At 44.5% G+C, this 14,441-nt stretch overlaps 2 protein-coding genes across 2 annotated transcripts in view; both read left to right on the top strand.

The window, feature by feature from the left end:
* The first annotated feature begins 5,162 nt into the window (after positions 1–5,162).
* The window catches only part of LOC125940100 (venom metalloproteinase antarease-like TpachMP_A), a 212,640-nt gene continuing 203,361 nt past the window's right edge, over positions 5,163–14,441 (top strand). The window contains exon 1 of the mRNA XM_049655773.1: positions 5,163–5,273. The gene's annotated coding sequence lies outside the window, so the exon portion shown is untranslated. The remainder of the gene's footprint in view (positions 5,274–14,441) is intronic.
* LOC125939842 (venom metalloproteinase antarease-like TpachMP_A) overlaps positions 6,035–14,441 on the top strand; it is a 121,162-nt gene continuing 112,755 nt past the window's right edge. Inside the window, exons 1-3 of the mRNA XM_049655321.1 lie at positions 6,035–6,113; positions 11,706–11,768; positions 14,299–14,423. Coding sequence (XP_049511278.1) covers positions 6,044–6,113; positions 11,706–11,768; positions 14,299–14,423 — 258 coding nt within the window. The 5' untranslated portion in view covers positions 6,035–6,043. The remainder of the gene's footprint in view (positions 6,114–11,705; positions 11,769–14,298; positions 14,424–14,441) is intronic.

Genomic DNA, 14,441 nt, shown 5'->3' with positions numbered 1-14,441 from the left:
GCTCAGTTGGCCGGCCGCCATTGTGGCCTCCCACCGTGAGCGCACGTTCATCTCTCTACGAGACCTTACTGGAGCGGCTGTCGCCCGCTGTTATGTGAATGAAACGGCGTCTTTCTGGCGTGTTAGTGAGCGGGCAAAATTGGTGCGAGTCTGGCGTTCTCTGATGAACCCAATATTTGCTGTAATTTAGGAGCGACTCCCTCTAATGTGTCAAAAATACAAAAAAAGAAAGAAAAGAAGAAAAAGAAAGCGCGGTGGCCAAACATTCAGTTGCAGTGTACAAGTAAGTCTGATTACGAAGCATCTTTCTCGCCCTGCAGATTAGTTATTCGACCTGCTCTACGCTTTGATTCTGTCGGTCGTCTAGATTTTACAGCAGTCTAGCGTGCGCCCACGTGCGACCTTCAGTGTGCGCCCGCTGTTAGTGGTTGTCGCGTTTCAGAAGAATCAAGAACAAACGCGAATATAGGGAGCGTTGATACACAAGGAAATAATGTAAAAAATATTGGGTACAAATATACATTCAATCACCATAATGCATCCGGTTTTAGTTTTTGTGCAGGTACACAAGTCTATGTTTTATACCACAGCCTAAAATGCCTGCAGCGGTAGCGGGGTGCTTTCCATCACATTGAACCGTAGTAATAATTCATGCCACAACATCGTTTGCCACAATAATCTCCGATGTATGTTCACTGTTTCTGTGGCTTCCTTTTAGATTATAATGGCACGTATGCAGTAGAGATCAGAGAGGAATGAATGGCTGCTGTCTCTCTTGAGCATACCCTCGTGCAAGACTTAAATTTCTTTTTTACATTGCGAAACCAAACATCCCCAGTGGTGTCTATAAAATATTAATTTAGTCCAACCTGCCTCATTCCTTCGGCCGCACAACATATCGTATAGGTTAGTCCCGGCTAAAAACACCACATCAGGATCGCAATACGACACAACAATAAGTAAACTTCCAATCCATACAGTAGGTCCCCTAAGCCACGAACGCCAACTCGTTTAGAGGTTACAATCTAAAGGTTACAAGGCATTTGGCGTTGCAGTAACCTTTAAAATATACGCTTCGGCACATGTAACCTCTAGCCGCGACGGAAATTCACGAAAACACAAAGATCAATTTTTTTTAGTCACCGAGTAACCTTTATGTTATAAGTTACTCGCAATTATAGGTTAACATAAACGTTACCGTGCTAAGAGTGTAGGGAAGCGCAGTCGATAACGGCAGACAACTAGCTAGGGTGGTGGAGTAAGGAAATTTGCAGGCGCAAGTTGTAGTAGTAGTAGTAGTAGAAAACTTTATTTGATGTTTTAAAACGGAGTCCCAGAGTGTGGAGCCCTCAGTCCAGGGCCCCATTTGCTGCTGCTATCCGGCTGGCCCGGTCGCTCAGGCATCGCTGGTCGTCGAAGGCTGTGCTGGAAAGAGCGGCTTCCCACTGGGATGGGGAGGGGTTGGGTATTCTGCAGGCGCAAGTTGGAATCAGCTAGCGCAAGGCAGGGGTAATTGGAGATCCTCCTGCAGTGGACATAAATATAGGCTGATGATGACAATGGTGATGATCTTGAATTGGTTCTTGTTTAGTTTATTGCAGTCTTTTTGTTGTAATTTTATTCCTTGGCCCCTTTGTATTGCGTATTCCACACACTTAGACAGCTCCTTTGGGGCTTCATAATGTTGAAATAAAGGCAATTATTTTTAAAAATAAGCAAGTCATGCACGTTGTTAAACATTAAGGAGAAAGCCTGAATGCACACTTGGCACTCTTTTTGTCATGACTAAGAGACGTTTATAAAGAATTGTGGCAAGTTTCCGTCGGAGCACCCGACACAACTCACCAAAGTCGCCACACCCACTGCTAGTCGGCCAGTGCCGTAAGCGCCTTCGCAGGGGGAGGGGAAAATGGGAACGCTAGCACGAAGACCGGCGACGGAGCCAGCGGTGGCAGAAGAGCAACATGCGAGCAATGGTACGAGCGCGTCTCTGTCACGTGCTAGGTGGCACGGGGCAACCTCCGCGTCTGCATTGGACCCTAATAAAGTTATACTCACTCAATCGCTCACTCAATCACTCACTCACCCACTCACTCACTCACGGGACGTTTGCAATGAGGCACGCACTAGACACATCCTATGTAAGCTAGGAACCACTGATCGGTACTATGTTTTGCTGGATGCCGCTTCGCCGCTCGCCGAGTCGAGTGCTGGTGAAGCCATCGGAAATGCGGTGTCGCGCAGCGGCTTGTCGCAGAAATAGGGCGCATGCTTCACTTACTAGTGCGCTTGGTCGGATAATATTGCGGTCGTAACAATTTGTCTTCGTGGTGTACCACGTTTTAGGGGGTGTTGTTGTCGGTTCATGTTGGGAAGGGCGTTAATGATAATCTGAACCCACATGCAATATTTTCGCTTAGATAAAGCGTTTTCTCTATCGCCAGTGTTTCCAGTGCGCGCCGTTCATGTTAGCGACGCTGTGGCCACGGCAATGACCGATTCTTGACGTCTACCCGAAAGACCTATCCGGCCATCTTGGGTAGTTTACGGTAAAATAGGTAGGTATCTTAGAGGAAGAAGAAAATGCCGAACAGCCATGCAGACGAAGTGTCGCTTGAAAGTATCAAATCGCTGACTTTTGGGAACGAGGGCGCTTACTTCCGGTGGCTTTAGTTGAGGGCGCTGGATGCGTTATCCATTCCCCTAAGGCATAAATTAGTGGCCAGAAGCGTGGAACAGACGTGTCTTCAGGGAGGCGCTCTCGTTTCCCACCCCGGAGGCCTGGGTTCGATTCCCACTCAGACCGAAATGTACCAAATTCTATTTTCACAGCGAATTCTTTACTTTGTTTACCGGAACCTCTCTGAGAAATGTGACGCCAATCCGAGCATTTGTTGACGTGATTTTACCCTTTGCGGCGTCGGCCACTTTTTCGCCACGGAGCTGTTTCGCCAAGATAACCGCCAATATATAGACACTTGACGGTTTCGCCTTCAGAAACTTGTGCTGGGTCCACAAAAAAAAAACGTGCATGGGCTCGACGAGGTCTGCGTGCTTCCTTTTTAGATAGTGGATCATTTCACGTAAGTCGTCTCCTGCGTATTGTGTCCTATCACTCATATCCAAGCAAAACGCATATCTGGATGGTTCAGGAGCTGGGTAAGATGCACCTCTTTGTACATGAACCAAGTAAGATCTATGAGTTAATGCGGTCTCTCTAGCCCATTACGATGTGATAAGCACTAGATTTAGTTTTTTTTTCTCAAGATTTCATGAATTGATATAAATATACATTATGAAAAAACTAGCGTCCGAATGTTCTCTCTGTCGATGTGAAGGTGTCATCTGTAAATATGCCTGCAGCTGGTAAATTGGAATGCCAAAAGAAATGTCTCTTGTTGCTTCTTCATGAAAAGCAGCAATAGATGCTACCAGCACACAAGTATCCTTCAAACGATAGACGGTTCGAAATTTGGTTGTGCTTCTTAGGCTGGTGTTATATGTTTTAACATTTAACTCATTCTAGGATACACTGTCCAAATGTGACAAATTGAACACGTTCATTATGCGAATGGAAACTTGTGTATAACCAGGAAAAGTATACTGGTTTTCGACAGTTTTTCTGAGATTCATCAAATATTCTATATTTTTCCATTCCCATCATCGATGTTTAAAAGTGAGTTATTCGTTTCACAGACCCTTAGTAGCGTTTTAGTTGTATTACGCAGATACAGTCACAGATTTCACACTTATATGAACATGACATTTCACCACGAGGTTTGCTTTTATATTACAAGTTCGTTTCCTTTTTAACATTCAGTGAGCGGACTTGCATATGTCGAATTAATTGGTCAATTATCTCGATGTACGTTTCATGCGTTGTTCCGATGCTGGTGCTGCCTCTTGGCGATGTGTCTTGTTAGCATGTGAGTGATCGCAAGCTCCTAGTTGACTCATTGCATATAATTTTCTGTGAATCACAAGTGGATTTACATGTTTCCGGCAAAATTTTCCTTAAACATTTTCACAGCTTTGCGACATTAGCGCGGCATCATTTTCCCACGCACGCTGCAGTGCCCATGAAGGCGACACGCTAATTGGCAAATTATTATGTCGGCGACACATGGCAAACATCGGCAGCGCAGTGGGAAGTCCTGCCGTGTGGGACACAGTATATTCTTGACTACTGGTTCTAACTGTCACGCACTGCGTCTTTTAGTTTTCGAAATACTTCCTTAAGCAGTAAGTGATGTTATTCTTGAGATGATTGCACGTATATTCCTTTTCCACGTAGAGTTATTTCTGCTTAGTTATCGAAGTAATTGGGACAAGAAACAGCATATTGAGTGCAACAATGGTTCGACAGACATACAAGGTGTTGCACCGTTCGTGTTGTACTTCAAGAAAGACATGCCTTTTCTTTTTAACATTAGCCCTTAAATTAGGATGTAAACCTTAGAAAACGAGTTTCGCGTACGTAACGATGCAATCGGCGAATAAGTTAGTTATGAAGAAATTATGCATTGGCGAGTCATCTCCACGCGTCCCAAAACAAATGTACATTTACATGTTTTTACAGGAATGCGTTGTTCATTACAGAGCATGTGGCACACACAGCTGTGTTGTAAACGTGGTAACAGTTTTATGCCAAAGAGACATCATTTTCGAGCCCAATTTTTCTGAGTAGTATTTTCGATCAGTTGCTGTAAGCATCGCCTAAATTGCAGTGCAGTGCCTAAGTTGCTGTACATGATGAGTGTCTCCCACTCGTCTGTGGTTGTGGTTTAGCGGATGATTGGGGTTCTACCATTATATTGTGGACGTAGGTAATATACGTACACTATGCAAGTCTATATTTTTGTTGTAGTTTTATGTTTCGCTTGCACGTTTCAAGAAAAGTGTTGCTGCATTATATCGGGGTACCAATGGCGTATAAAAGCGAGTGATTCGTTTCACAAACCCTTAGTAGCGTTAGAGAGGTAATATAAACTTAATACCCATTATACAATTGGATGCATCTAGCATTTTACGATGAGTTTTGTTTCCTATATTGATGGATCGCTTCACTTGAAAATGCAGGGCGAACACCTGCACTTGGAAAATTAATTAGCAAGTTTCTCTGCATGTGTGATATTTTATAGGTTATACTGTTGCTGGTGCTGCCTCTTTTTGGCACTGTCTTGTTAGCACGTGAACCGGCTAAACAGGATCTTCAACAACCTAGTTTAGTTTATGCACTAAATTTTCTTGGAAACCAAGTCAACATAGATACGGTCAGTAAACGTTGCTTTCATTTATGCGTTTCGCAGATTTCAGTCCGTAGCACAGCTTCTGTAGCGTATGCACAGCTGCGGTGCTTGTGAACGCGACACTCCTCGTGTGTCGTTTGTTGAAGCAGGCGCATAAGTGTTAAGTCAGAGCGTGGAGAACATCGGGAGCCCACTGATATGTATTCCCGTGAGTGGCTAAGTTGTTTCCTGACGTCTCGTTCAACATCTCAAGTGCTCCGTCTTTTAGTTTTTCACATAGACATATAAAGAGCAAGTGATGTTAAGCTTGAAAATATCGTAGGCATATTGCTTTAAAGCCATGTTGGGTTTGTTGTGCATATTGAAGTCATTGTGGTGTAGAACGGCATATAAACTTTTTTAATTAAAATGGAACTACGGTTGCACTGCCATAATGGAAGTTTCATGCGTTTAAGACATTTAAGATATTGCGTTTCATTTTTTGCTTCAGCCCTACTCATAAGTAGAAATTGAGGAAAACAGTCCTTGCCTGGGTAACTATGCGATTGTGGCATAAAACATATGTAAGAAATGCGAGCCATCTCCTCGCGCCTCATAATACACGTGCATTTAGGTGTTTCTACACCGATGCATCGTTCATTTCAGACCGTGTCTCATACTCAGCTGTGTAGTAAACCGGCCGCAATTTTATACTAAAAAGTATTTTGGAATACTAATTCTTCTGAGTAATATTTTTCCCTTGTCCCTGTAAATATCCCCTACATTTCATTGATGTCCTCAGGTCTTTGTTTGAAATGACGGTTACCGCCCGCTTGTTTGGGGTTATTTACTGGATGGTTGCGGGTCGGCTATTGAATCAAGTATGTAAGTATAACACATTATGTAAGTCTATATTTGAATTTGTTCTTTGCGTCCCTTAGTTATTTCAAGAAGTGGTTTACCAACTTTATTGTGTTATAGCCATCACCAACCTTCATGAAAGTGTCTGTGTTCTCTTCAATCTCCTTCACTGTTGTACGTGTTCTGCAGCACTAAGTATTGCACAAAGACTTACAAGACAGCGCTTAGCTGTGATGTACATTGGTGAAAGTGAAATGACGTTTATTGTAACAGACGTAGATCTAGATCCTTCGGATATACGGGAGCGGTACGGGCGGCTAAAACAGTTACGTCGGGCAGCGCTCTCAACCGTTACTTCGGCGTCGTCGTGGACCGATCACGATGCTGCTGCTGTTGGTGGTGTGCATCATCTTCAGAGCATGGTATATTACTTCTTCATCACAATCACCCCTGGGAGAAAAAGCAGCCATCCTGGCGACTCAAGCAGTAGTGACCACGAGCGACTCACGGTAATGCTAAGGCGATCGACATGAACAATGTCACGTCCACGACGACGAGGTCAGAGGGGGGTGTCAGTGGTTTGACGAGGTAATTCACCGTAGACGTGCGCTGGACAATACGATAGAGTCCATCGAAGCGGGAAGAAGTTTTGTAGAGAGGCCAGGAGCATTCGAAGGTACTGACAGCCAGACAAGGTCGTCGGAGATAAGACAGGTTGTACACAATGAGCGTCATGGAGCTATTTCTGGTGCTGTTGCTCAGCGGTGATGAAGTGGCGCGCTAACTTGCGACACTCCTCGGCATGACGCGCTGCAGTCGAAACGGGCACGCACTCAGAAGCATCGGGCTGGTAGGGTAGAAGGGTGTCCACGGTGTGGGATTGGGGGACGGCCATAGAGCAAAAAGTAGGCAGAAAAGTCAGTGGTATTCTGGGTTGCAGTCTTGTAGGCGAATGTAAAAAAATGGTAGGATAAGGTCCTAATCAGTGTGGTCCGATACGACGTACATGGCCAGCATGTCACCCAGGGTCCGGTCGAAACGTTCGGTGAGCCCATTGGTCGGAGGGTGGTAGGCGATGGTTGTCCTATGAATAACGTGGCACTGAGCCAGAAGAGCTTCGACAACGTCAGACAAAATAGACGTGCCCTCTTTAGCTGAGAAGTTCACGAGGTGGCCCGTGACGCAGGATGAAACAGCGGAGCAGGAAGGACGCGACGTCGCGTGCGGTGGCGGCAGGTAGTGCCGCAGTTTCAGGATATCGCGTAAGATGGCCGAAGGCGACGAATATCGAGCGGTTACGGGCGGGTGTCATAGGCAGCTGACCTTAGAGATCAATTCCCACTCGATCAAATGGTCGGGCGGGACAGGGAAGGGGCTTCAAAGCTCCAGCTGAACGGCAAGACGCAGATTTCTGACGTTGGCCGTCCTTACATAAGCAAACGAATTTGTTTCGCCAGCAGTAGCGCTGACGAAGTCGTTCATATTCTGCGTAAAAGGACCACAACATGGGACTATTTACCCTATATTTACACTACGTGAGAGACACAGTAGCCAAGATGGTGGACAGCCACCAGCGCCTGACATAACCGTCTTCTTTGTCGTCTGCCCCTGGCAGAATGTCTCTCTCGTAGCATTACCCCCGGCGATGGAAGCACTGCCTCGGCGCACTTCAAACATTGTTCTTAGAAGGAGGGTGGTATGCTTTCTGCCTACTGACGTACACTATGTCACTGGGAGCTGATTGCAGGTGGCAAAGTCGGAGAGATGGGAACAGACTCGTAGGCGACGTCCGTGACCTGGCGGACGATTAGGTAAGGACCCGTGTATCGAGATGACAACTTCTCGGACAAGCCAACACGGCGGAATGGACACCACAGGAGAACTAAGCAACCGGGTGAGAAGCGAAGGTCGTGATGCCGGCTGTCATAGAGGCGCTTCTAGTTCCCTTGCGAGGCCGACAGCCTAGAGCGGGCGATCTGACGCGCGTGATCCGCACGAGCGATAGCATCACGTGCATATTCGCTAGATGGCGTGGCAGCAGTTGGAAGTAGGGTGTCCATTGGTAAGGTCGGTTCATGGTCAGAGATCATATACGTGAAAGGGTGAATAACCAGCGGTGTCATGATGCGATGAATTGTAGGAGAAGGTCACGTAAGGTAGCGCCAGGTCCCGATCACGGTGGTCAGATGAAACATACATTGAGAGCATGACCGTGAGGGTGCGATTTAGGCGCTCGGTGAGGACATTTGTTTGGGGATGGTAGGCAGTGGTCAACTTGTGCTGCGTTGAGGAGGAGCGTAGAAGATCGTCGATTACTCGTCATGAAAATGCACGGCCTCGATTTGTGATCAATTGGCTAGGGGCACCATGTTAAAGAATAAGATTGTGGAGCAAAAAATCGGCAACGTCAGTAGCAGTGCTGGTGGGCAGAGTGATTGCATATCTGGTCGCATAATCGATAGCAACGGTAACCCACTTGTTGCCGGATCTTCATTCAGGAGAAGGAACGAGAAGATCTAAACCGTGTTGGAAAGATGGTTGGGTAGGGATGGGGGGGGGAGAGTGGTTGAAGCAGTCCAGCAGGGGGTGCGGCAGGACGTTTCCGGCGTTGGCATTTATCGCAGCAGGTCACGTAACGTCGAACAGACCGGACGAGACCACGCCAAAAAAAGCGGCGCCGGACACGATCGTACATGCGGGATACGCCAAGGGGACCAACACTTGGTTCGTCGTGAAGCTCATGCAGGACCATTGAACGAAGATGTTTAGGCACAACGAGAAGCAGCTCAAGGCCATCAAACTGGACGTTAAGACGGTAAAGTGTGCCATTCACGAGGACGAACATGCGCAGTGAGGCGTCGTTAGGTGCGGATTCCACCCGGTCAATGAGCGATCAGAAAGAAGCATCACGACGTTGTTCGTCACCATTCTGGAGAAACCGAGACATAGATATAACAGGTTCGATTTCCTATCAGTCTCGTTGGTCAACAGGGTAGTGGGACAAGTAGTTCGGGTCCAGATGGAGGCGGCCAGACTTGTAGGTTACTGAGTAAGAGTAATCCTGAAGGCGCAGCGCCGAACGGCCAAGTCGTCCAGTAGGGTCCCTCAGTGAAGAAAGCCAACAGAGAGTGTGATGATCAGTGACAACACGGAAAGGGTGGCCATACAAGTAAGGACGGAATTTCGAAACCGTCGAGACAAGGGCAAGACATTACCATTCCGTAATCGAGTAATTGCGTTCATAGTTCGAAAGGAGACGACTTGAGTACGATATTACACGATGAATGCCTCGTTGGTTTTGGGCTAAAACGGGACCGATTCCGTGACCACTAGCGTCTGGGCGCACTTCTGCGGGAGCAGCTGGGTCCAACTGGGCAAGAATAGGTAGAGTCGTTAGGGCGGCGATGAGCTCAGAGAAGGCTTCAGCTTGTAGAGGACCCCAACAAAACGGGTCGTCTTGCTTGAGAAGGTGAGTGAGTGGACGTGCGAGCGCAGCAAAGTATTTCACGAAACGGCGAAAGTATGAACACATCCCCACGAGGCTACGAACGTCACGGACATACCGTGGAACGGGGAAGTTCGTGACAGCGCGTACCTTCGCTGGGTCTGGTCGGAGACCAGAAGCGTGAGCGAGGTGGCCCAGCACACGAAGAGCGAAGTGGCACTTCGAGGAATTTAGCTGGAGGTCAGCTAAATATTGCTAGAATGGTCGAAAGCCGCTCAAGGTGTGTTGCGAAAGTGAAGGAGAAATTTATGTCGTCCAGGTAACATAAACACGTGGACCATTCAAATTCTTGAAGCCGTGTGTCCATAATTCTCGCAAAGGTGACTGGTGCGTTGTAGAGACCGAAAGGCTTGACCTTGAATTGGTAAAGGCCGTCAGGGGTCACGAATGCGGTCTTCTCGCGATCCAGGTCGTCTACGGCGATTAGCCAGTAGCCAGATCGAAGGTCCAGGGATGAAAAGAAGGTGGCACCATGGAGGCAGTCAAGGGCGTCATCAATACGTGGAAGAGGGTACACCTCCTTGGTGATTTTGTTGAGGTGCCGCTAATCAATGCAGAAACGCCAGGAGCCGTCTTTCTTCTTTAGTAATACAAACGGGGGAGGCCCAAGGACTAGATTATGGTTCCATGATGACCTTCGCAAGCATTTTAGCCACTTCTTTTTGAATCACTTCGCGCTCTGATGCGGACACACGATAACATCGACGGTGAATGGGCAAAGAGTATCCAGTGTTGATTCGGTGGGTGACAATATTAGTCTGGCCCAGGGATCAATCACGAATTTTGAAAATGTCGCGAAACTTCCCCAAGCGAAACGCAACGCATCAGGAGTAAGAGATGGTGCTGACTAGCTCGGCTTTGGTAGACGAGCGTAAGCTGATCGCCGGAGCCCAAAATGCTGCCACCGCTGCTGGGGCCCTGAACCGAAGGCTTCACCCACCACGGGGATCCACCCCTCTCCGTGCCCCGTCACAACTTCTTTTTTCTGATAACTTATTTGTCTGTGAAATCACGAATATATTATATTTATGGTTTTTCTCTAATTTTACACATTTTTTTAAATAGCTTGCTAAATTATGTATGTAACTTTTCCTCCCCACATGACTGCACCTTTCATGTGTCAGTAACCCACCATGCATATACGTTAACCAGAACATAGGCAGGCGGTATTTGAAACGGGCAACTCACCTTCGTGAACACTTTAAAATATTCTGTTTCGTTACCTCATATATTATTTCAACGTGCCAAAAGAAAGTTTCGCTAAATTTAGGCTGTTATTCTACAAGATCACACAAGTTTAGTAGCGTTTCTTGCTTGGACAGAATTAGTATAAATTTTACTCTCGACATGCTAATGCTATTACCAATGTGAACGCATTCATCTAAGAAATCATAACTATTCAACGTCAGGCTGTGACATGCATGCTTCCAGCGGTCATTACTTTTGGCCAATGAAAACTGAGCTAATCATTGATATGCATGCAGGCTATCTGAAAACGCCAAGCTTAAAACAGTGACATCCCGACACATGTAATAGACAGTGAGTTGAAAATAATTACCAATGCTTGCACCTATATTGATTTCGCACTTTGTGAATAAGTACACGAATCTGTGAAAATATGGGTACAAATGAGTATTGATCATTTCGCTGAGGGGAAAACGTTGTACGAGATACCAGATGTCAGATACAAGAAAAACCAGACGGTCCAGGGCAGCCGCTCCGTACCCTCGACAATGTTTCCCTCTCAGTGCAATGCTCTATATGCAGAACCAACAAGCTAAACAGGCTACCGTCCTAAGTACAGCTGAATGGCACTGCGACAAATGTGAAGCTACAAAGTAAGCGAACTTAAACCAAGAAAAATATATTAGTAAAATCTTGCAGAGGGTATAACTGATAAGGAGAAAATTTACTATTCTGACTGATAGGAATATTTCGATAAGAGTAGCTTTGCTGAAGCCTTTTGCCCATAGCAACTGCCAGTGTGTTTTTCAAAATATGAGCACCATTTCTACTTGTTCTCTTGGCTGGTGCTTCTTATCTTTACACAGACTATTTTGGAGCAGATCAGGACGGCTGGAGAAATGTCTGAAATTGTGTTATTTTTTCAGTAATTGGCAACGATAGATTTCGTGTTGACGGAAAATGTATTCCACAAAGCGCTACTGATGCAGGTGAGTGTACCTGGCCGAAGTTTTCTGAGTTTACACGACAAATCACCTTATTAAATTTCAATGTTTAGTACAACATTTTTATTCTGGTGTATTTACTTATCACCTGCTCTCTAACGTCTTGCATCTGGTAGCATAATTTTTAGCTAAAGGCACTGCTCTGGGCACTGATTCTTGGTTTCGAAAAATATTGAAGGTCGCCATTGCGAAATGATATATTACTATTAAAAAAACTAGAAACAACGAATTTAATATCGTTTCAACACGATAGCGTCTCTTGCGTAGGTAGGTGCACAGGCCAACCTTTTTGTGGTGTATGAACGTTACCTGCGTTACCTGCAAAAGAATATACAAGGTATTCCGATTTACCGTTATGGTAGTCTCTATCAGTGGAATGAAGTTGAATACTGAAAAAAAGTGCCACCACCTCCCCAGCACACTCACCACTGTTAGTAAGACCTCAATATTTGTCACCGACTGCCAATATTTGCAATAAATTGAGAGCTAAAATTTTGTATCCGAATCTGCTCCGTTACGAGCAAGCTTGAGTTCAACGCGCATATACGTATATTATATCTGTGTTTCATACATTTATTTCAATATTATGCTTAGGGTCCAATTTATAGAATAAAACGTTCTTCCAGTCATTACATTATGGCTGACGTTTAAAGGCAGATGCGGTGTTTTCTGACACATTTTTAATTCATTAGCGCCCAGTGTACATGCAGCATTTGTCAGTGTAAGCATCCTTGTTTTATTTTTAACTAATATTTCAAAAATCAAGCAGCTCCTTTTTAGTGTGCCAATTTACTAAGAAAGGTCATGGCAAGGTAAATGTCTTCTAGTTTTTTGCGTGATGTCTTTGATTTATTTGTCATCAAACCTCGAGAAGTATCAAACAGAGCAGGTACTGCTGCGAGCACCCCTTTCGTATGTTTTGTTATGCTGCGGAATCAAATGATGTACGTAAAAAAATGAAGGCATAACAGTTGATATGTTATTATTCTATTTAATTATTAATTTAATAACTTACTTATTTATCGATATTGTCAGCCCTTGACGGGCTATTACAGGAATTCATTTAACATACATAAACAGAGAAGGGCAATACGTGCACATGTATTATGCACTTAAAAATGAAGCAGCACTGCTGCCATAAAACACATATCAAAACAATACAGTTACAGAGCACATTATTGACTTATTGTATCACAATATTAGTACAGAACATCAGGGTACGTCAGGGTAAACAAGGCAATGTGTTGCTTCCAAGGATGCACTAACCAATTTTAGGTTAGTGCATTCAGGTATATTATATCAGGTATCATTGAAAGAAATATCACTGAAAGAAAATGAAAGGAGGTGTACTTTACAAAGAACGCATGGTCTATGTGTAAGCTAGAGGGGTTTGGCTGTCCGCAATACAGATACGGTGTTTTTACCTGTTATCCGGCAAAAAAGTTTTCTGGCAACAATTGTATCAGAGAGGAATACAGGTAAAAATATTTGAAGGATCGCATAAACATTCCTATTAGTTCTCTCCATTCATTTCGTGCTGCCGACAAAGATGGCGATGCTCCTGTCTTCTTTGTAAATTAAATAGCTAACAGTGATACACTAAATGGAATGGAATGGAAAAACTTATAAATTTCGATAAGCAATACAACTAAATATTTTATCAATTTTCTCAAAGCAAACTGGTCATCTATACACCGCATTTTACTAGAAATTGAAAATAAGTCGGATGAAATTTAATATAACAAAGTCGATGTGTATTCCGCTTCCAAACGAGATGAGCAAATAAAATAAAAGCAAGGTCGCCAACATTGGGCAGCCAGAGGTGGGGCCCATATCTTGATGTGTCAACAAATTTTAAGAAAAATGTAACTAAGTCACACAGCAGGATTCTTTTACTTGAAACTTACTGTCATCGGAGGAGATGTATGTTGAATTTTTCTACTACAATTGAACCAAATGCTCAGTGCTATCGTCATGTATCCTTGCACTCATCTTGAAATATTCATATGAAATCAATATTGCATTAGCACTACATGCGTCTTGAAAATAAAATCATTTCCCTTCTCTGTTACCTGCTCAAATTATATGTCACACACATGAATAGTAAAACACATCTCCAACAAAAATATTTAGTTTGAAACGCTAATTTTGCCACAGGGAGAGCAAGTGCGCCGGCGTAAAGTAAGGTTTGATTCTTCGCTTCAAGTCTTTTAGACGTTCAAAAGTATAGCATATTCTTTCAAGGACCTGTGCCCTGTTTCGATTTTATGAAGATCCAGCGTGCTTTATAGAGTACAGAATCGCATCGTTTCAAAGAATGAAAGTGCAATTCATTAAACTTTCATATTGCAATTAGAGTGTAGCGTGATCATTGACAACCAAAATATATACAATGTAGCTGCTCGATTTTCTTACACCCTTATGAGTAGACAGCTAAAAATTGTGTCCCGATTCTATTGATCTATTTATTGACGCTGATATTTGCATGTGTATCAGTCATAAACTTACTTTTCAGGTCCGACGTACGGAACAATCGAGGCAGCAGTGGTTGTAAGTTCCGAATTAGCATCTTCCTTCAAGGAAACTACTGATCATGAGCACCAACAACTACTTGACTACCTGCGCCTGTTATTTACGGCCGTGAGTATGATTGAAATG

Source organism: Dermacentor silvarum, chromosome 9, assembly GCF_013339745.2.
Source record: "Dermacentor silvarum isolate Dsil-2018 chromosome 9, BIME_Dsil_1.4, whole genome shotgun sequence".
Classification (NCBI taxonomy): Eukaryota; Metazoa; Arthropoda; class Arachnida; order Ixodida; family Ixodidae; genus Dermacentor; species Dermacentor silvarum.
The sequence above is the reverse complement of the archived record's forward strand: the minus strand, read 5'-3'. Positions and strand labels throughout refer to the sequence as shown.